Raw genomic sequence first — 23,882 nt, 5'->3', positions numbered from 1 at the left:
GTCACTGTCCGATGCCTGATAACCGTTGCCTCTATCAACAAATGGAACATCTATCAAATGGATGTTAAAAATGCCTTTTTAAATGGTGATTTAAGTGAAGAAGTTTATATGGATGCTCCTCCTGGAATGGAGGCTCCTAAGGGAAAGGTACTTCGTCTTCAAAAAGCTCTCTATGGACTAAAACAAGCCCCCAAGGCTTGGTATGATAGATTTAACTCTGTTATGATTGAGAATGGTTTTACCTCTTGTTTTACTGACACTGCTCTATTTGTTAGAAAATCCAATACAGGGATTGTTATTTTACTTTTGTATGTTGATGACATGCTCATCACTGGGAGTGACTCTAATGGGGTTAAGAGTATAAAATCTATCTTAAAAGATAAATTTGAAATGTCTGACTTGGGTTTTCTAACTTATTTTTTGGGAATTGAAGTAGCATACTCTCTTAGAAGATATTTCTTATCTCAAACTAAGCTTGCATCTGAGATCATTGACAGGTCAGGTATTACGGATGAGAAGCTTTGCGAAACTCGTGCAGTAGTAGGAGCAAAGATGAAAATTGATGATGGGGTTCCCCCTTTTGGATCCTACACCCTACAGACAGCTTGTAGGATCTCTGATGTATCTGAGTATTACCAGACCAGATATATCCCATGCAGTCCATACTGCAAGTCAGTTTCAGCATGCGCCTACATCCGTTCACATGAGTGCCATCTTACGAGTCGTAAGATACATAAAGGGTACTCTAAACAAGGGAGTTTTTCTGTCATCTTCTTCCGATTTAAAATTAATCGCTTATACTGATTCTGATTGGGGAGGTGACCCAAATAACCGTCACTCCACCACTAGTTTTTGTGTATTCTTAGGTGACTCACTGATTTCATGGAGATGCAAGAAGCAACAAAAGGTGTCACTCTCCTCAACAGAAGCTGAATATCGTGCCATGGCAACTACTACCATGAAGATTGTTTGGATTCATCAACTGCTTGAAGACATGGCAGTCACAATAGAAGGGCCCACCAAGCTGTGTTGCGACAACAAGAGCGCAATTTACATTGCGAAAAACCACACATTCCATGAGCGGACCAAACACATTGAAATGGACTGTCACTACGTTCGCGAAGCATATCTCCGAGGAGTCATTGATCTTCCTTATGTTACGTTCGAATATCAGTTGGCAGACTTCTTTACCAAAGCCTTGTGTGCTCCGCGGTTCAACTTCCTTTTTGGCAAACTATCGGTCATCCTGCCCTAAGTTTGAGGGGGGGTGTTAAATTATGTAATTCAATCTTGTAACTTCGTATATATATTTTACATATATAAGGTAATACATATACATATATATAATATATGTATATGTATCTACCTATTATATATGTAAAATATAAATAATTCTATCTTTAGTCTTAGGGGTAGTTTAGACATTTTTACACATATTCTTTTTCGAATATGTTTTGTAATTTCTTTTTCCCTTTTTATTTTTCTTTTTTCATTTAATAAATGCCTTGTACCTACCTTGGGAGGGGCCCAACACACTAGTCGTTGGACCCCTCCAACGGTCACATTTGTGACCGTTGGAGGGGCTCCAACGACTATGTGGAGCCCCTTCCAAGGTCTCCTTTAGCCCTATAAATATGGGCACTCTCTCTTGTATTTAGTAGTGGTTGTTGGGATTTATTGCCCAACCATTTTAGTGTTTATATAACTTATGAGTGCATTTGCACTTTGGTGATTTCGTATTTTGTGCTTTTGGTGCACAAGTGTTCCAAGTGTTCTTGGTGTGTGTATGCTTGCACATTTATATCGTTCCTTTGACTTTAGTATCTTGTTGAGGATACGCATTGTTTGTTAAGAAATCTGATGCAGGGATTGTTATATTATTGTTATATGTTGATGATATGTTAATAACAGGTGATGATATCAAAGGAATCAAGAGCATTAAATCTATTTTGACTTCAAGATTTGAAATGTCAGACTTAGGATTTCTGACATATTTTTTGGGAAGTAAGGTTGCCTATTCTCAGAGAGGCTATTTTTTGTCTCAAACTAAACTTGCTTGTGAGATTCTTGATAGATCAGGAATCACAGATGACAAGGTCTGCGAAACTCCTAAAATAGTAGGTTCAAAGATGAAGATTGATGATGGGATTCTCCTAAAAGATCTCACACCTTACCGGCAACTGGTTGGATCCCTAACGTATCTCAACATTACCAGGCCTGATATTTCTCATGCAGTATATGTTGCTAGTCAATTTCAACATGCACCTACTACAGTCCATATGAGCACCATCCTTCGCATCATCAGATACATAAAGGGTACAGTAAACAAGGGAGTATTTCTATCTTCTACGTCTGAATTAAGTTTAATTGCTTATACTGACTCTGATTGGGGAGGTGACACAAATAACCGTCACTCCACCACTGGTTTCTGTATTTTTTTAGGTGAATCATTAATCTCTTTGAGATACAAGAAGCAGCAAAAAGTATCTCTTTCATCCACCGAAGCTGAGTATAGAGTCATGGCATCTACTACCATGAAGATTGTTTGGATTCGCAACTTATTGGAAGATATGAATATTCAAGTTCAAGGGCCTACAAAATTATGTTGTGATAATAAAAGTGCAATCTACATTGCCAAAAATCACACATTCTATGAGCGCACGAAGCATATCGAGATGGACTGCCACTATGTTCGTGAAGAATATTTAAGAAAAACCATTGACCTTCCTTATGTTACATCAGAATATCAACTGGCAGACTTCTTCACCAAGGCGATGTGTTCTCCAAGATTTAACTTCCTTCTTGGCAAACTTTCGGTCATGACACCCTAAGTTTGAGGGGGAGTGTTAAAATATTATGTCTCTCTTAACTGTAAACTGAAATACCCATCAGGGGTATTTCAGTCCTTTTACTCAATAGGTGTCAACCACCCTACTGGGCTAATATTTTTACTTTTTCTTTTTTTATTTACTTTTGCCTTTTACACCTTTTACTTTTTACACTTTTTTTTCTTTTTGACGGTTGTGAAAGGGACAACTCCATATAGCTGTTGGAGTTGCCCCCAACAGTCACAAATGTGACCGTTGGGTGCAGCTCCAACAGTCATATTGAGCTGCACCCTGTGGCTTCTTTTTGCATTATAAATAGGCCTTAGTGGCCCTTGTAAACATATCCTTTTTTGTGAGTGCATATGCAATAACAATGCTTTTGTAAAGCCCCTCTTGGGAACTTATGAATTGAAGTTCATTTTATTTCATGCTTTTGTGCATGTGTATCCGTGCCTTCGTGCACTTGTGAGTGTTCTCCTTTGTGCCTTTGTGCACTCTTTGTATTTCTTGTATTGTGGTGTTACACACAATCTCTTTTTGTAGAGATTTTCACAGCACTCAGGTAATGACGGGAAACAAATTAAGAATCAAATGCAACTATTGCCAAAATAGTTTTTCTGGTGGTATCTCTCGGTTAAAAAGCATCATTTAGCCGAAACACGTCATAATGTCATCGCATGCACGTCAAGGAAATTGCCGGATGTCGTAAAATGGCATTGTTGGCAATTACTTGATAATCTGAGAGGAGATGAAATAGGCAGAAATGGGGTATGCGGAGCCCTGAGAGGTTGTGTATTACGAAGATGAGCTCCCTACTTCTGATCCTACAACCCATAGCATAGGATCAAAAGTAGAAAGTTCTGCAGCGAAGGAAAAATGTGTGGCTGGTGTTAATAGTAGTGTTGTAGGCACAAAAAAAAAAGAGGAGAAAGAAGAGGAGCGGGAGGGAGTTCTTCGAGAGGTGGACTAGGAGGTAGAGCTAGAGGTTATATTAGGAGTTTTTTTTTCTCCTAGGACTGCCCCTAGGGCACAACCCTACATTCGTACTGGTATGATTCCTCAACATTTAGTTGAGCATGCGAATGTCATGGTTGAGAAATGGTTCTATAATGCCTGCATTCTTTTCAATGCGGCAAATTTCTTTCATTTTGAAGCCATGGCAGATGCCATAACCAGTATCGAGCCTAGATACAATATGCTCATATCATTCTTTAAGAGGAAAGATTTTAGATGCCAATGTGAATGAAGTGAAGGCTTAAGGCTTATTGTGATGAGACGAGGCAGTCATAGAAAGAGACTGGGTGTAGCATCATGGCAGATAGGTGGATAGATAGAAAGTCAACGACTTTGATAAATTTTTTTGTCTATTGCCCCAAAGAAACCATGTTTTTAAAACCAATTGACTTGTCTGATACGTCCAAGACAATAAATGTATTGTTGAGGGTTTTTTACCAGGTTGTGGAAGAGGTTCAACCTCAAAACATTGTACAATTCATTACTGATAATACAACAAATTATAGTTAAGCAGGTATGGCAGAAAATTTTGGGTCATTCTTTTGGATCCCATGTGTTTCCCATTGCATAGACCTCATGCTTGAGGACATTGGTAGCATGATGAAGTACATCAAACAGTTGAATGCTGCCAAGAAATTACTAAATTTATTTACAATAATGCATAGGTTTTGAGCCCAATGAGAAAGTACACTAGTGGTGTTGAGTTGATTCATAATGAAGTTACTAGATTTGCTATGAATTTTTGACAATGCAAAGTTTAGTAAAGAATAAAGATGTACTAAAAAAATATTTTCATCAGATGAGTAGAATGCATATCCCCATGTACAAAAAAGAAAGCTCATTCATGTGTGAAGTTATTGATAATAACTATACCTTTGGCGAATATGCTTTGATTGGTTGATAATAAAGACAAACCAGTTATGGGGTTATCTCTATGAGACTATGGATAAGGCAAAAGATGTCATTAAAGATAATTTGAAGGAAAAGAAAAAATTCTACATACCTATATAGAACATCATTGATCATAGGTGGACTGGGCAACTTCATCAACCTCTTCATGTTGCAGCATAATATTTAATATTAAAATGTAAACATGTAATATATATATATATATATTATATAATAATTAAATAATTAAATAATATTATATTTATTTTATTATTCTTTTCTTTTTTCCTTTTATTGTTTTTTCTTTTTCTTTTGTAGTTCAATTAGAACTACGTAGTCAAGATCTATTTAGATCTTGACTAAAGCACTAGTTGTTGAACCTAGTCCAATGGCTAGAAATAGAATCGTTGGACATCGTTGGACTAAGTCCAACGACTCTATAAGAGCTCTTCCATACCTTCTTGTATAAATAGGGGTGAACCCCTCCATTGTAAAGTGTCATTTTAAATGCTTCTTAAGCATTTTTATTATCAATAAAAATTTATTTATTTATTGTTGTGTTCTTTCTTTTATACCCTTTTATGGGTTTGCTTGAAGTGTCTTTATAGGCATTCTTTTGTGAATTCAAGTGCATTTGTGGAAGATCACCATTTCATTACATGGTATCAGAGCCGCGAAGACCGTAGATCTTAAAGTGCTTCTAACTCGATTTTCGTGCCTCATTTGCAAAAGGTGTTTCATCACCTTATTCTTAGCTCAAGAAGATTTGTTTGAAGAAAGAACTTGCGCTACAAAAAATTGTTTGTTTCCTCTCTCTTCCTCTCTTATCTACTATTTTCTCTCTCTTTTCTCTTATCTATTCCTCTCTTACCCTTGTAAAGATGGATGGCAATGATAAGATCACCATCATACCCATGAAGCTAAATGATACTAATTATGTAATTTGGGCTTTGATTATGAAGCACCACATTTGGGGAAAAGAATTATGGAGAATAGTGGATGGTTCCGATTCGGAACCTAAACTATCACTTACCAAGAAAGAGGGTGATGAAGAGGTTCCTCTAACGGAAGAGGAGAAGAGCAAGGTGTTAGCCACTTATGAAAAGAAATGAAAATAGTGGAAAATAGGGCATGCAAAAATTATGTCATGGCTAATTAATAGCGTAGACATTAAATAATGCTCTAGTCTCGCTAAGTTTGAGCATGCCAATAAGGCTTGAGAATACCTTAAAAACATGTATTCTCTCAAAGATATTGCACATGTGTGTAATTTACAAGACAAAGTTCGGATAATGACTCAAAAAGACAAAACTATTCTTGAATATTATAATGAATTGTCCGAACATTGGGTAGAGTTGGCTCTTCTTGAGCCCAAATGGCATTGTGCCGAAGATACCGAGCTTCGCCAAAAGCAACTCGATATGGAACATTTCTATCAATTTGTGAATGGTCTAAGGTCGGAGTTTGAATCCACCAAACCAACCCTTTTACATCGTGGAATTTTTTTTTATTGTTGATACTATAGAAGAGCTCACTATGGAAAAAAATAGACTTAGAAAAAGTACTCTAAAAGTTGATGATGACTCAGTTCTAGTTGTGTCTAGACCGAAAAATCATACTCGTACTTACAAGTCGCCTCATTTTGGAAGGTAAAATGGTGACTTTGATAAAAGAAAAGTCATTTGTCATCATTGTTATGAATCAGAGCACTATAGGCCTCAGTGTCCAAAGTTACAAAGAAGAGAAGAAAAAAGAGTTGCATCTGTTGAATATGAGTTAAAAGATCAAGATGCATATGTATCTATAGCTCAATTGATGAAAATTATTCAACCTCTTATCAAAGGCGTATCCTCCTCAACTGAAGCTTCAACTGGAGAGGTTGTTGCATCTTTCACCGGTCCAGGTAACTTTCTATAGCTTTTAGATTCTGGTGCTTCTTTTCACATGACCCCGAATGTCAATAGCCTATCTGAATGCCTTAAAAATAACTCAAGTGCGTCAAAAGTTTTTACAGTCGATGGCATATCTCTTGAAATAAAAGTAAGATGTTTTGAAAATTTTCAAAAATTCAAAAAAAAAAATTATTCCTAGAAGTTAGATATATCCCTAAACTAAATTTAAATCTCTTATCTGTTTCACAAATATTTGACTGAATGTAATATCTCATTCTCTTCTCATGGTTGTTGGGTACATGATTGTCAGACAGGAAAGTTGATTGGGGAAGGCTATAAAGAATGAGGACTACATTATATGAACTTTTTGGAATTACCCAATAATGTATTTTGTTATAATGTTCAGAAATTAGAATTGGATTTATGACACAAAAGACTTGGCCATCCTCACATGTCTAAAATTCAATATTTTTCAAGTTTGGGAGAATTTTTTAATTCTGAAAGTTTTTGTTGTAAAGACTGCATTCTTGGCAAAATAAAAAGATTACCTTTTCTTAGTAGAACTTTTGTTCCTTCAAGACCACTTGACTTAATACATTCGGATGTTTGTGGCCCCGCACCAGTTATTTTCAAAAGTGGTTATGCATATTATGCCATTTTTGTTGATGACTTTTCTAGACATACTTGGATTTATTTTCTTAAACATAAATATGAAGTTTTTGCTAATTTTCAAATATTTCATAAAATAGTTAAAAATAAGTTTCAGAATGATATTTTCATTTTTCGCACTGATTAAGGGGGAGAGTTTATATCCAAAGAATTCAAAGACTATCTCAATTTACATGGCATTACACATCAAAGATCATGTACACACACTCCACAACAAAATGGCTTAGCTGAACGTAAACATCGGTATATTATGGAAACTACTAGGACCTTGCTAATTGCAAATCAAGTTCCAAAAGGTTTTTGGGCTGAAGCGGTCCTAACTGCCACCTACCTCATCAATAAGATGTCATCTTCCTCATTAAAGAATATAACTCCAATAGAAAAACTTGTCAATTTAGCTCTAGATTATTCTAGATTAAGAGTCTTTGGATGCAAATGTTTTGTTTTTACCAAAAAAAATGACAAACTTTCTCCTCGTGCAATCCCATGTGCCTTTTTAGGATATGTTGATAATAAACAAGGCTCAAAAAAAATCTTTTTTGAATTCGAAAAATCTAAGGATGTCACTGAATATTCCTTTTTAATTTATCTAACTTCAAAATCCAATGAATGTGATTTTAAACGTGACTTTTACAATGATCAAAGTCCTATTGCTATTAAAAATGATGATAGTGGAGAGCAAAACCATAGGGATGTTAGCCTACAATATTCAAGACGTAGAGAGCCAAATCTTCCATGCGCATTAAAAAAATACTCAGAAGTTCCACCTAGAAGGACGTCTAGAATTTCTAAACCTCCTGAAAAAAATTGTGTCTTAAGAATCTTTTTCACCCACATATAGGGCAGCCATTGCATTAATACAATCATATGTTGAACCATCATCCTATCCTCAAACTAAAAATCATATAGAATGGATAGAAGCCATGAAAACATAATTGGATCAATTAGAAAAGGCCAACACCTGGACTATCCAAGATATTCCTCCGGGTAAGAAACCTATAGGTTATAGGTGGGTATACAAAGTCAAAACCAAAAGTGATGAAACCCTGGAAAGGTATAAGGCCCGTCTAGTGGCAAAAGGATATGCCCAAGAGTATGGCATCGATTATGAAGAAACATTTGCTCCTGTGGCCCGTATGACTACTGTCAGAACCTTAATAGCCTTGGCTTCCATTAGAAAATGGCCTATCTTTCAATTGGATGTCAAAAATGTGTTTCTGAATGAGAATTTCACTGAAGAAGTATACATGAAAGCTCCGCCTGGTATTAGTATCCCGAAGGATAAAGTTCTTCATCTAGAAAAAGCTTTTTATGGTGTTAAACAGGCTCCAAAAGCCTGGTATGATAGGTTTAGTCATGTTATGCTTGATATTGATTTTCAATCTTGTTTAACTGACACTACTTTATTTATTAAAGAATCTGATGCAGACATCATTATTCTTCTTCTTTATGTGGATGATATGATCATCACCGGAGGTGACAAATAGGGACTTGCAAATATCAAAACTCTTCTTAAAACTCACTTTGAAATGACTGACTTAAAGTTATTAAGATATTTTTTAGGCAGTGAAGTTGCTTATTCCCCTCGTGTGTATTTGATATCTCAATCTAAATTTACTCTTGATATTGTTTTCAGGTCTGGAATTACCGATGATAAAAAAGTAGACACTCCAGAAGTTGTCAACGTTAAAATAAAAATTGATGATGGAGAACTTTTGAGGATCCTACTCCTTACAGACAGCTTATTGGAGTTTTTTCTTATCTTTTCATTATTAGGTCAGATATAGCACATGTTGTTCATACTGCTAGTCAGTTTCAGCGTGCTCACACCTCTATGCATATGTGAGCAGTTTCACATATTATTAGATACTTAAAGTCCAATTTTTCACGAAGACTCTTCTTGTTTGCTTCATCGTCTTTAAATTTAATTGCATATACTGATGCTGACTAGAGAGGTGATCCCAATAATAGGCACTCAACCACTAGTTTTTGTATGTTTTTAGGTGAATCCTTGATTACGTGGAGGTGCAAAAAGTAGCAGAAGGTCTCACTGTCCTCCATCGAAGTTGAATACAACCACCACTATGGAAGTTGTTTGGCTCAGACGATTGCTAGCAAATATAGGAGCTGAAGCGATACAAGCGTAAAAAATGTGTTGTGACAACAAAAGTGTCATCTATATTGCAAGCAACGGGACATTCCATGAGCACACCAAACACATTGAGATGGACTGTTATTATGTCATAGAGGAGTACTTACATGGAATCATTGATCTGCCATATGTTACATCAGAATATCAATTAGCAGACTTCTTCACAAAGCCTCTCGCTGCTCTCAGATTTCACATTCTCTTAGACAAACTTTCACTCATTGTACTGTAAGTTTGAGGGGGAGTGTTAAAATGTAAGCATGTAATATATATATATATATATATATTGTATAATAATAAAATAATTATATAATATATATTTATTTTATTATTCTTTTCCTTTTTCCTTTTATTCTTTTTTCTTTTTCTTTTATAGTTTAATTTGAACTACGTAGTCAAGATCTATTTAGATCTTGACTAAAGCCCTAGTCGTTGGACCTAGTCTATCCAACGGCTAGAAATAGAGCCGTTGGACTAGGTGCAACTGTTAAAATATAGTTTTGCGTATGGATCTGGATCCAGATCCATACGCATGGCATGTTAAATGACACATGCTAAATATTGCTTTATTAATGGCATCCTTGTAATATCTCTGATATTACAAGGATCATTGTATATCCTTTTTGTTTTATAAAGGCTAGGGCTTGGAGGTCGAGCCTTGATGTGCCGCCCCAGCCGATTCTGCAACTCCTCTCTCTCTCTCTCTCTCTCTCTCTATACTTTTCTGTGAAGCTGAACATACGAAATCTGATATGGTATCAGAGCACAGGGTTGCGAAATCCTATTAGAGGCGTCTTCAGCGAGATCTGAGCCAGCCAACTGAAGAAACAGGGTTTTTCATTTTCTCGAGAAAGTTTTGTTCAGCGAGATCTGAGCCAACCAATTGAAGAAACAGGTTTTGGCTCGTCATCCATCTTTTATTCTCCTCTCCAATCTTTCTTTCTCCTCTCCAATCTTTCTACCCAATCTGCTAGTTCTCGTTCCCCTTTTTATCCTCTCCGTGATATCCTTCTTTGCCATTTTTTTTTTATCCTGCTAGTCTGCTACTCATAAACAGCCTGTTTGATTCTTAACGTGATATCCATCTCATCGTCTGCTACGCAATTTTTTTTTCTCGTTTATCAAGGACTGCAGTCACATTGCAGTCAACATTGCAAACTGTTCTCCTATCTGATTGCAGCCTGTTTGATTCAATTTTTTATTGTAGTCACCATCTTTATTCATCCTTTAATTGCAAACAGTTTGCAATCTCTTTGCTTCCAGATTTTTTTTTTCTCCTTTCCTTTATTGCTATTCTAGTGTTCCCTGTATAACGCCTATAGGCAGATTGTAACAGTTTGCAATCTCGATTCTGAATCCTGCAAAAAAAAAAAAAAACTGAAGTTCTCCTGATTACCTGTTCGTTTCTTTCATTCGTTTTGTTTGCTTATTCATTGTCCCATTGATATGGATTACTCATCGTCATCCGGTCCCTCTGCAAATTTCTTGAGTCAGCTCGTTACAGAAAAACTTATTCATTCTAATTTTTTGACTTGGAAGAGGCAAATCCTACCTTTTATACGGAGTCAGGATCTCGATGAACATTTGGATGGTTTAGTTCCTATACCACCACGGCTTATTTTGCAGGAAACCAAGGATGAGAAAGGTGACACAATTACCATTTCCATTAAGAATCCAGAGTATACAGTTTGGAGGAAGCGGGATCAGTCTTTAGTTGCTTATATTACGTCAACACTCTCTCAAGAAGTGTTGGTTACTATTTCAGATGATTGCACTGCGGCGGATCTGTGGAGTAAGTTGTCACAGACTTACTCTCAGATATCAGAATCCCGAGTTATGTTCTTAAAAAATGAATTTCAAAGTTTGAAGAAAGGCTCCATGACAGTCATGGAATACATAGGCCGCTTGAAGAGTATTACTGATCAATTGGCTGTCGTTGGAAGTGTTATTGCAGATAAAGATAAAGTTCAACAACTCCTCAATGGATTGAGTCCTGATTTTGACATGTTTACTACAGCTTTATCATGCCTTCCTCACTTGCCCACTTTTGATGACCTCCAAGCGAAACTTCTCCAGCATGAGATGATTATGAAGCAAAGGGCAGAAGGAAATGAATCAGCTCGTCCTCATTCAGTTTTGGCCATGGACACTTCTGTAGGTTTTGGACGATAGAATGGCGGGCATCAAGGAGGCAGAGGCCGCGAACGTTTTGGGCAGGGAGGACGTGGTATCTTGCCTATACCTAATCTTTCAGGAGGTTTTAACACAGGGAATCAGAGGAGAGTGCCCACTTGTTTCTTATGTAACAAAAGAGGACATGTGAAAGCTGATTGTTGGTTCAATCTACAGAATAGAGGAAAAATAAACAAAATTGAAAATAAATCCGCCACTGCTGTGGACACAAAAGGGCCATCCACAGATGTGCAACAACTTTTGTTATCAGCATTGTCACAGATGACGATCAAGCAAAATGAACAAGGCGAATGGTATGTTGATTCAGGTGCCGCCACGCATGTTATGGGTAATGCGGGTAAGTTATCTCACTTATTGCCTTATTTTGAAAAAGGTAGTATAGTTACGGGAGATGGAACTTATCACTCCATTAGTCATACTGGCAATGCACATATCCCTATGTCAAAGTCCTCACTTCACTTGTCCAATGTCCTTCTTGCTCCTAATATTAAAAAGAACATTTTTTCTGTAGCTAAACTTGTTGACGATATGAATTCTTCTGTCGAATTTACTCCCTCTTCTGTTTATGTTAAGGATCTACGAACGAAGGAGACGTTCGCTAAGGGGGAGCGACAAGGAAACATGTACGTCTTCAAGGAGATTCCTTCAGTGTCTTCGTCTTCAGTTCCAGTCCTCCAGTTGAAGTCGTCCAAGCATCCTTCAGTGTCTTCGCCTTCAGAGTCTTTGTTTTTCCCTTCATTAGAAGTTTTTAATTCATCTTATTGTAATAAGCCAGATATTTGGCATAGTCGTTTGGGACATTGTAGTCGGGGTTTCGTTGAAAATCTTGTATCTGATGGTCTCCTTCCAGAGTCTAGTTTATGTTCATTTTTTGCTAATAATAATAAATGTTCTTCATGCGAACTCTGCAAAAGCCATGTTCTTCCTTTTCATATTATAAATAAAAGAGCTTCAAAGCCATTTGAGATTATTTGTTCCGATGTTTGGGGATCCGCACCTATTCCTTCTCTTTCTGGGAGTCGTTACTATGTTGTTTTTATTGATTCCTATTCCCGTTATACTTGGATATATTTCTTAAAACACAAGCATGAAGTTTTTCAAATATTTCGGGAATTCCATTCAATGGTCAAAACCAAGTTTGCTTGTGATATTGTACATTTACAATGTAATGGTGGAGGAGAGTATTCATCGAACGAGTTTATTGCCTTTCTTCGGGATAAAGGAATAAGTCGACAGGTTTCTTGCCCTCATACTCCTCAACAAAATGAGGTTGCAGAGAGGAAACACAGGCATATTGTCGAGAGCGCGATGAGCATGTTACATGATAGCAATGTGCCCGTTAGTCTCTGGACAGAAGTTTTTCACACATCTATTCATATCATAAATCGTCTTCCTATGGCACTTTTGGATCGGAAATCTCCCTATTATACTTTATTTGGGCAACATCCCTCTTACGATGAACTGCGTGTTTTTGGTTGTGTATGTTATGTACATATTGATTCATCTCTGCGAAATAAGTTTCAGGACAAGGCTGTCAAGTGTAGATTTGTTGGGTATGCAGATGAATACAAAGGTTATCGATGCTATTATCCTACTACAAAACGTATTAGGACCTCCAGAAATGTTGTTTTTGACGAACGAAATTTTCAGGTTAATGACTCTGCAGCGTTGCCATCTCGAGAATTAGAAGTATATGATCCATGGATGAGCGCCGATCTTTTTGCTAATACAGGAGAAACATGTCAGACAAATTGTCCTTCCTTCGGCTTGAGTAGGGAATTGAATGACTCACAGATGCATGTTGAATTATCTCCAGTTGTGCCAACCCCAGTAGAACGCTTCTCTGGACAGATATACACTAGACGGGACAAAAATACAGAGCCGAGGAATGTGGAAAGCATCGCCAATGATCCGGCTCAAAGGCCGTCACGCATTAAGCATCCTATTCAACGATGGGTGAGTTATGAGACCTTCTCCCTTGATTTCCAGTTGTTTATGTCTCAGCTCACAAAACAGGATGAACCCACTTGTTTTAATCAAGCTCTTCAATCCCGTCATTGGACTGAAGCTATGAATGAATAAATGGAAGCTCTTCATGAATGCCAGACTTGGGAAATAGTCCCTCGGCCAGAAGGAAAGAATGTAGTTGGCTCAAAATGGGTTTATAAAACAAAGTATAAGCCTGAATGAAGTATTGACAGATATAAGGCGCGACTTGTTGCTCGAGGATTCACACAACAATATGGTGAAGACTACGATGAAACTTTTAGTCCGGTAGTCAAAATGGGTACTATTCGTGTCATCATATCCCTAGCAGTCGATCGAGGTTGGAGCCTTAGCCAGATGGATGTTAAAAATGCATTTTTGCATGGAACTTTAAAGGAAGAAGTGTATATGGAGCAACCTCCTGGTTATGCCGAGAAGGATCCTACTGCCTGGGTGTGCAAACTAAGGAAATCTCTGTATGGATTGAAACAGGCGTCCCGTTCCTGGTTTGAAAGTTTCTCTATGCAAATTCAGAGTTATGGTTTTAGAAGATGCTCTCTGGATCACTCACTCTTTATTTACCAAAAGGCAGACATTGTTATACTTCTTCTTATATATGTTGATGACATTGTGATCACTGGGAGCTCAGATAATCATGTGCAAGACGTGAAGCAGTTTTTAATGAAAACTTTCAAGATGAAAGATTTAGGGGAGTTGAGGTATTTTCTTGGTGTGGAAGTTGACAGACAACAAGACACATTGACACTCATGCAACAAAAATACACTCTTGACCTTCTGGAAAGAGCCGGGATGACGAATTGCAAACCAGTCAGTACTCCTAGTGTATTGCATCAAAGGCTGAGCTCTGAAGATGGTCATCTTTGTGTCAACCCTACAATGTATAGAAGCCTCGTGGGGATGTTACAGTACTTGACCTTCACCAGACCTGATATAGTTTATGCTGTCAATCAGGTATCCCAGTTTATGCATGCTCCAACGGAGGGTCATATGGAAGCTGTGAAGCGCATTCTACGCTATTTAAAAGGAACTATAGGAGACGGACTTGTTTATCGCAAGAACAATAATCTGCATAAAGGACATGAACTCATCACTTATACAGACGCAGATTGGGCAGGGGATCCAGATGAGAAACGATCTGTCTTTGGATATTGTGTATATATTGGACACAATTTAGTGTCCTGGAGCAGCAGAAAACAAAAGGCAGTGGCACGATCGAGTACAGCGGTTGAATACAGATCGATGGCTGCAGGCACGGCAGAAGCCACATGGATTAGACACTTATTGAGTGACCTTGGGGAGACAATTATTGGATCATTTCTTTTATGTGACAATCAAAGCGCAATAAACATTGCATGTAATCCTATCCAGCATAGCAGAACGAAGCACATTGAGATTGATCAACATTTCATACGGCAGAAAGTCGAGATGAAGGAGATAGAACTACGCCATGTTCGAACAGAAGATCAAGTGGCAGACCTGTTTACCAAGGGGTTAACAGGACGTCAATTTTGGCTATTGAAGAGCAAGTTGTACATGCTCCAAAATCACGTACAACTTGAGGGAGGGTGTTAAAATATAGTTTTGCGTATGGATCTGGATCCAGATCCATACGCATGGCATGTTAAATGACACATGCTAAATATTGCTTCATTAATGGCATCCTTGTAATATCTCTGATATTACAAGGATCATTGTATATCCTTTTTGTTTTATAAAGGCTAGGGCTTGGAGGTCGAGCCTTGATGTGCCGCCCCAGCCGATTCTGCAACTCCTCTCTCTCTCTCTCTCTCTCTCTCTCTCTCTCTCTCTCTCTCTCTCTCTCTCTCTCTCTACTTTTCTGTGAAGCTGAACATACGAAATCTGATAGCAACAACTCTATCGGAAGAGCTCTTCCATACCTTCTTCCTTCTTGTATAAATAGGGGTGAACCCCTCCATTGTAAAGTGTCCTTTTAAATGCTTCTTAAGGATTTTTATTCTCAATAAAAAATTATTTATTTATTATTGTGTTCTTCCTTTTATACCCTTTTATGGGTTTGCTTGAAGTGTCTTTATAGACATTCTTTGGTGGATTCAAGTGCATTTGTGGAAGACCACCATTTTATTACATTTAAATCTTGCATTTAGATACTCCCCTACTTTTAAAATGGACACAGAAGTCAACAAGGGACTTTTGGATTACATCGAAATGTTGAACCCTAATTATAGCATTTAAGATCAAATTCATAAGGAAATGAAAACTTATTACAATTTATTGGATGATATTGGGAAGCCTACAGCAGTGCAAAATTGTGCTACAATGCGTCCAAGTAATTTATTTTGTCTATTTTAATTTAATTTCGAATTTTTATTTAGTTATGATGTTTTGTATTATTGTATATATGTTGTCTTATAATTGATTTTTTATTTTCTTATTTTTTTGAGCTTTTGTCATTCACATTCTAAGCTAAACATGTAGTGCAAGTGGATGCAAGAGAAACTAGAGTGTCTTTGAGCAAATCCATACCAAAAGAAGAAACAGATTAGAGCACAAAAGGCTCAATGACTTTATCTACGTTCGCTACAACTTACAACTGAGGCAGAGGTATATAAATTTATAAAGTTTATTTGTCATTTTCATTCAAAACTCAATTAATTTTAATTTTTTCATGTCATCTTTATAGGCAAATCGAAAAGTTATTAGCAAGGAGGCACAAAGAGCAATTTGATTCCATTAGTTCGAAGCATTTTAATGAATTGGATGCATGAGTTGAAGAAGAAGCAAAAGCTCTTTTGAATTAAAAGTGTAAAAATATAGACCTGCATCATATATATATATATATATATATATATATATATATATATATATATATATATATATATATATATATTCGGTTGTATCCAAAATACCCAATAGGGGTATTTTGGTCCTTTCACCATGTAATTTTATTTTTAGGGTTTTTTTCTTTTCTTATTTTTTATTTTTTCTTCTTTTGTATTTTTTTATTTTCTATTTTTTCAACTTGGGACCATTGGGGGCCCCACTTGTGTAGATGTTGGGGTCCCCAAGAGTCATATTAATGACCGTTGGGGCTCCCCAACGTCTACCTAGTGGGAGCCCCAATGGCTCCCTCTCTCTCCCTTTTCCTCTTGTATATAAAGGGGTGCAACCCCCTCATTTCTTTGTAGAGTTTAACTCTCACCACAATAAAGATATAATTTATTTTAGCCTTTTGGCTTTTCCCCTTTGTGGGTTTGTGTGCTTGCACTTCATGTGCTTACAGTTACCCCTTAGTGGGTTTGTGTATTCGCACCTTATGTGCGTATTTATCGGTTCATTTTTTAACCTCTTGTGTTCAAGATCATTTTCTAACAAAAAGTACACTCAATAGATTAGCATGGAAGGAGCACAAGAGGTAGATGATGAAGACCTCACGTATCTTGAGGACGATGTGGATGTCGAAGAAGGAGAAGAAAAAACTATAATGAAGATGATTATTGATGTATCATGTATTCATGTTTTATTAAAATACTTGTTATTGTGAGATGTTTTTGTTTATGTAATACGAAAGTATGACTCTTGTGGTATGTAATAAAGACATAAATGCTTCTTAATGTGATTTTATGTACGTAGTTTGTGCAATTCATCATTATTTCATGTGATATGGTTGTTTCAGAATTTTTACTTAATTTTTCCGTTTTTTCTTGATTTTTTTATTTGTTGGGATTTTTTGAATTTAAAAATTTACGATATGATACGGTGTTACTATTGGGTCGACCGATACGGATAATGATATGCTACTTACAACCTTGGGTAGCACCGCAATCAGTATAAACATAGAAGCCATTTCACTTGTGCAAAAAAAAAAAATGGCCAGCATATTAAGGGAGAAGAGGTCATTACGAGGATGCAACCTTAGTGGTATTGGTAAACAAGATAAACTTTTGTTGTTGATTGAAATGTTTTGCTTTATATTGTCTATAAAAGACCCCATAAGATATTGGATTGATACATCTATGCAACTATTTAAAACTAAAAACATTTTTATTGAGTGAGTCTTGAAAAGCTAAATTTTGTTAAAATATTATGATTTTTTGGTAACAAATATTTACAATTCTGCAAGAAACTCAATGTTTCTCAGAATAACTTTATGATAGCTCTTTAGAAAACACTACAAGAAATTCAACATTTTACCAATGCATACACACCCAAATTTGCATGTACATACTGTTTAAATATATATTGCAAAAGCTACTAAAGTGCTATAATCTAAAAACATATTGAAAACTATCGGAAAATAAATACCACTAGAGTTGGTGTCCAGATAAGCCAAAAGATTGCCATGGAGAAATATACACTTGAATGGGCCCAGGCCAATAGCAATATCCTTTTATCTGCCACGCAAGCATCCAGCATTTTCTTCATAAGAGAAGGATTAAAAAAGAAACAAAACATAATATGTACAAATGCATGTGCCCATGCATATGGAAAAATATATAAAAATATATATATGTTCAAGCACATACATTCAATGTGGGTAAGCACAGTCATAGTTGGCAAACTCGTGACCCGGAGTCGGATTGCCCAACCCTTGACTCGCGAGTCAGTGGGTCGACTCGATAACTCGGACGAGTTAGGACTATACATTTTCTAGTGTTAAGATATGGAAAAAATCAAAATTCATATTGTATAATCACTAAATTTAGCACATGACATTAATGACTAAGCTATATAAGTATTCAACTATACATAATTGTTAATATTTATTATTTAAAAACATATAATTCTTTATAACAAGTATTCTTTTATGGGAATTATGCATTAAAATCACAAAATGCATGAAAAGAACACATAAGAGGCATGTGGATCAGCAATCCTGAATCGGTGACCCAGTTGGGGTCCAATCCGGGTCGACTCAGGCAATTCCTGAGTCGACCCGCCGGCTTTGCCAACTATGCATACAATACTGTCTTAGACACATTCACATTTACACCAAAAGTATAGAAGCTTTCTGGCTAGAACATTAAGGGGCATATTCCACCTTGTTTACAATAGGGCTGCACATGACCTGAGATCGAGCCGAGCTTGGGCTGGCTCAGCTCGGCTCATTAAGAAAATCTGGTTGCTCAAGCTCGAGCCGAGCTTGAGCAACCTGTGTCCGTGATCGGCTTGAATCAAACTTTAACTAAACTTGGCTCAGCTCAAGCTGATCATCTTTAGTATAAGAGAGTTTTTGAAATCCACGTAAAAATGGCTTTAAAATAATTATGGCAGCGATGGGTTTCAAACTCACCACTTCCTTTTTAGGAGACCAACATCTTACCCATGAGGGTAAGACCTTTTATTATTGTTTGAACTAGCAAAACAATATATACATATAAAAACTACATCCTTATAAATTACGTAAACCGAGCTTAATCGACTTATCGAGCTTATCCGAACTTGATTGCCTGTTCAAGCTCAGCTTGTTTATATGTACCGAGCCTGAGCCCTTGCTCAAGCTCGGCTCATTTACTTTCTCAAATGAGTTCGAGCCAAGCTTAAACAGGGTGAGCCCAAGCTGGTTCAGCTCGTTGTGCAGCCCTAATTTACAATAAAAAGCTTTTTGGTAATTCAGGGACATCTTTTAAACCTAAATTAGGGTATAAAGAAATTTTTGAAGACATTGAAAGCGTAAAAAGCCAAAGTTCCGTGTCAAATAAAACTGAACTTTTAACTTTATGAAACTACTTCAACAATATCAATTTCATTGTTTCATTATTCCAATAAATTGTTACCGTTAAGAACGAGTGAAGTCAGTGCAAACTTGTAATTCTTTAATCCTGATCTTGGTCCATGTTCATCCCACCCTCTACTGATATAAATGATGCACGTGATTGCCAAAGCAGCAGCAGCAAATGCAGAGAAAACTACAAATTTCTCAGAACTCCATGAAATTAATGAATTTGCCATAACCTGGCTTCCAACTAGTGAAGCAGATTCCACAAAAGTCATCAACCAAAGAGTGTCACTCAACAATTCCTGCTTGAAACACATCTGGAAAAAGGAAAAAATATGTACAACAAAAATTAACAATATAAAAAGCATGATTTTCTAATACTAACATTGAATTTGCTGTCGCATTGACACAAACCTTTTCATGTTCAGCCACCATCCATGTCTCAAAACTGCACGAGTATAAAGATGATGATAATGACAAGAAGATGCTTGATATCCAAACACTTGGATATTTGTTCACACACTTTATGATACCACTAGCAAGTTGGAGAAGGCAAGAAAACATGCATGTGTTTTTTTGACCTCTGCAATATAGGTGAATCCATCAGACTTTTCTCCCATGACATTAGCTCAGGTTTTCAGGAGAAAAAAACTCAGAAACTTAAGCATAAAAGTCATCATTATTGACTATAGAAGAAAACTACCTTTGGACATGGTCAAAAAACAATTCCAAATAAGGAGCTAAAAGGGTATTTGGTTAGCTAGAACAACAGGAAAAGGAAGAACAAGGTAATCTGCTTGACCATGATGAATACCCAGAAGCTGCCAACAATCAAATATGGGGCACTGAAATGTTATGTGATGAAATTTCATGCTTTAGAAAATCATAATTTAGTGAATCAAACATACAAGGCCTTGTCAACAACCTAATAGCAATATGATGAATTTAAAAGACAATGCATCAAAGCAAAAAAGGCATATGCTTTTAGACCTTTTAAAGGCCTCGAGACATGCACCAAAAATAGCTAAAAGAAGCATACACCTCAACGTGTGGAATGCACCACTTATTAAAAAAGTATGATAGCCTGCATTGGCATTAATCTTTCTAACAGATGGGTGTGTCTGCACGTTCACACCTGTGGATTCTAGTCGCTTACTTGCTTCAGAAATTCTTCAAATACCATTATGTTGCTGGTAGTATGCAAAGATGTAAGTTACAATGTTTCCCCCATATCATAGTAATCTCTTTTCTTGTATGCCTACCAATTTCATGGTACCATAAGAACAAAAGTGAATTACATTTCTTCCACCCATTTTTGTAATCTGTTAAATATTTAAAATTTTCAATTCACATGGTAAATTTTTTTCCTTCTGACACCAACAAGCAGGATTATCCATCTCTAAAAAGAAGAATAGAAAAGGTAAAACAAGAATGTTTGTCAAGGTTGCTTTCTGTTGCTAATTATTCTTTACTCTTGGAGCTTCTTTTTTTTTTTATTGTTATTGAATGCCTTTAGTGATTTCAAAGAAGTACTATATTGGCCATACAGGTTTTGGTCGAATTTCTTAAATTCAGATCTATGGACCCTAAGTCGGTACAAATCTTAACAATCTCATATTGTCTAATGATGAACTACTAATGACTGGAGAAGCATCTTTCAAACAACCACGTGAAGGAGAAAATCAAGCACACATGGTAGAGTAGAAATTGTTGTTCGACCGTGTGATGTAATCAGGTCAACTATGAGGACGCCTTCAGCTTTAGGTGATTATTCTACTCATAATTCAATTTCAGGGACTGAACTTATTTCCATACATGAATATATTTAACCTGATAAAGTATGATATCCCCAAAGAAGACACAGTAGAGATATTTCCTCCTCTCTCTGTTGATGTGATTTTGTTGCACACATGTCCACCTTATAATGTGACAAACATGCCCATCAACTGTGAGTTCTACAAATCTGGAACCCATACAGATAATTGAGTCTCTAAAGGTGCACCACCATGAGGACCATTGCACTTCTGTTTCTGCATTTCATGTATCCCACCTGATAATGATCCATTGGCTTCAACATTCAGGAGCACCCATTTGTATGGTTTTCAGTGACTGTATGCTTGCAGCTATTTTGTTGTTCAAATTCATGTTCACTGTTTACTGTGAACGGGTCTCCAGTATATCCAAGAGAAATCTAGTTCACTAGTAAAAAACTACCCAGTCCTGGAGTGTTTAGCACCTGTAAAGATTCTATTATTTCTAAATGTCTAGAATTTCCTTTATGTTCTGCAGTTCCCTGACGATGGTTGCAATGGTTTGATTTCTTTCAGTGGATGTTGGATGCAGGATCACCATTAAACAAGATCATTTCCCCTCTTCTTCAGCATAAATCCACTTCAATATGGTCAAATATGCAGTCTTGGTTTGGCTATGGTATCAATGGCTATTCCATCCTTTACTATCTAACTGCACTTCCTCAAGATCAGAAGGTGGTCCTAGCTTCATCAAATTGATTGTTTCTGCATCCACTGACAACTAGAATTTATGCATGAGAACCGTAAAACAGGAAGACTAATGCTCAGCCTCTCTCATTGGGTGAATATAGTAGTCTTCCTCCTTTGGTATGTATTGATGCATGGAGGTCACTTGTATTTTGTTATAAGTTTGAGATTCCTATCACATAACTTTTATAGATAACCTCAGTAGGCACACAGGGATCATGAAATACAAATAAATTGCTTTCCATTCTTAACAGACTTGGCATCCATAAAAGTCAATTGATCATTTATATTTGTAAAGTACACTTTGATTCAGATGAGAGAATTTAAGCTTTGTTATGGCCAATTTTATCCTCTAATAGACAATCAAAGGAAAAGCTTGATATGTCTTTGTTGGTCATTCTGACAACAGAGATCATCAATGTTATGGTTCTTTGAGTGAATATTTACTTCATGTCATGTTGTGGAGGGCAAAGTGGGAAGGTTGACAGAGGAAGGGAAGCAATAGAAAGAAACAGATGAGCCTACATATAATAGGCCACAGAATGAAAGGTCTCAGGAATAGATGCAGCAAAAGAGGAAGCAAAAGCTGCAAAGGAACCCAGAATAATAGCAATATGATATCTGACTATAGAAATAACTTTTGTGTAGGCTCCTGCTTGCAATATCTATCTTGAAAACCTAAAACACATCCATTCCCTTGTTTCTCATTGTTTATGCTGTATAAGGATTCTTAAAATTGACCTGGCAAGTGGTGAAACAATATAACTGGTAAAATTATTGGCCTGATATTCTTTTCTTTCCCTTTAGTGGGGTTCACAGGCCATCTCAAGTACAGTTCTAGATCCTTTGAGATTCTATATCAAGATCAGGCATTGGATTTGTTAGAATTAGATTCGAAAGAACGTAAACCACAAGCTATCAATTCTAAATCAACTTAAGTTCCATGCCTGGAAAATGCTGACACTATCTGAAAATGGTGCATGCAAATGTTTTCGAACATTGACAATGATGTGCCACAGGCCACTTCAGACATGAAATTACTACGATATGAATTATATGGACGATTCCTTTATATATATATATATATATATATATATATATATATATATATATCAAAAAGATGTACAATCAAAACACTCTGAAAGACAACGTTGTCATCTAATAAAACTCTCCACCCCATGCCTAATTCAACCGAATGTCTAAAATAAAGATCCCTGCTAGGAAGAAACTTTCACAATTAAGTATTTAAAATTCCCACATTTCATCTACAGCTACAAGCAACACTTCAGTATAAACACACTGATAGCACTCTACAGAACAAAAGCAATAACATTACATGAATGTCATAGCAGAAACATGTCAAGTACATAATCCAAAGATCAAAAATTCCTAACTACAACTTATAATTAACAATCACAAATGCAGAAACTCCAAAAAGATAAACTCACACAACATCCGAAAGAATTCCCAAGAACGTCCCAATAAGAAGAGAAGCAGCACATCCAGATGAGAGAACAAGCACCATGTGCTCTCTTTTAGCACCATCACCAACATACTCGATCTCTTCGAAGCTGGCGAGAATGCCTTGGACCACTACCCATCAGCCCAAAACGAACAATAAATCACTAAAATCAACGATACCCATCAAAAGATAGGTCGAAAAAAGAAGATGGTAGCCACAAAAAAGGTGAAAAACCTGAAACCAAGCAGAAAGCAATCAAGAAACTCCTCTGGAACCGAAAAAACTGAGGTGGGTTGGGCGAGGCACCGATCTTTCGAGAGGAGATCAAGGAGAAGAAGAAGGGGAAGACAATGATTGATGCAGAGGAGGCAGCGAAGAGTAGCACGTAGAGCCAGGGGCTGGGCTCCCACGCATCGGGTGGGATGACGACCCCCATTTGGTCGAGATGGAGATTGGCTAAGATTGTAGACTATGGTGGGGATGAAGGGGAGGAGATGGGGACGTGCACCATGGTTGGTGGCGGCCAAATCCTTAACGAGAATTCGGATGCTTCTGGTTTGGTTGCAGATGAGTCCAATGAGTTC

General features: G+C 36.8%; 1 protein-coding gene across 1 annotated transcript in view; it reads right to left on the bottom strand.

Moving 5' to 3' along the window:
• Positions 1-23,882, bottom strand: part of LOC149832791 (Major facilitator superfamily protein) — a 33,886-nt gene extending 10,004 nt beyond the window's left edge. The window contains exons 1-5 of the mRNA XM_090012589.1: positions 23,533-23,882; positions 23,285-23,429; positions 19,753-19,921; positions 19,397-19,655; positions 17,925-18,013 (exon numbers count right to left, since the gene is read on the bottom strand). Of these exons, the coding sequence (XP_089868715.1) occupies positions 17,925-18,013; positions 19,397-19,655; positions 19,753-19,921; positions 23,285-23,429; positions 23,533-23,734 (864 nt within the window). The 5' untranslated portion in view covers positions 23,735-23,882. The remainder of the gene's footprint in view (positions 1-17,924; positions 18,014-19,396; positions 19,656-19,752; positions 19,922-23,284; positions 23,430-23,532) is intronic.

The sequence above is a fragment of the Nuphar pumila genome, chromosome 7, assembly GCF_984573655.1.
Source record: "Nuphar pumila chromosome 7, dmNupPumi1.hap1.1, whole genome shotgun sequence".
NCBI classification, from domain to species: Eukaryota; Viridiplantae; Streptophyta; class Magnoliopsida; order Nymphaeales; family Nymphaeaceae; genus Nuphar; species Nuphar pumila.
This window is presented reverse-complemented; position numbering and strand designations above follow the sequence as displayed.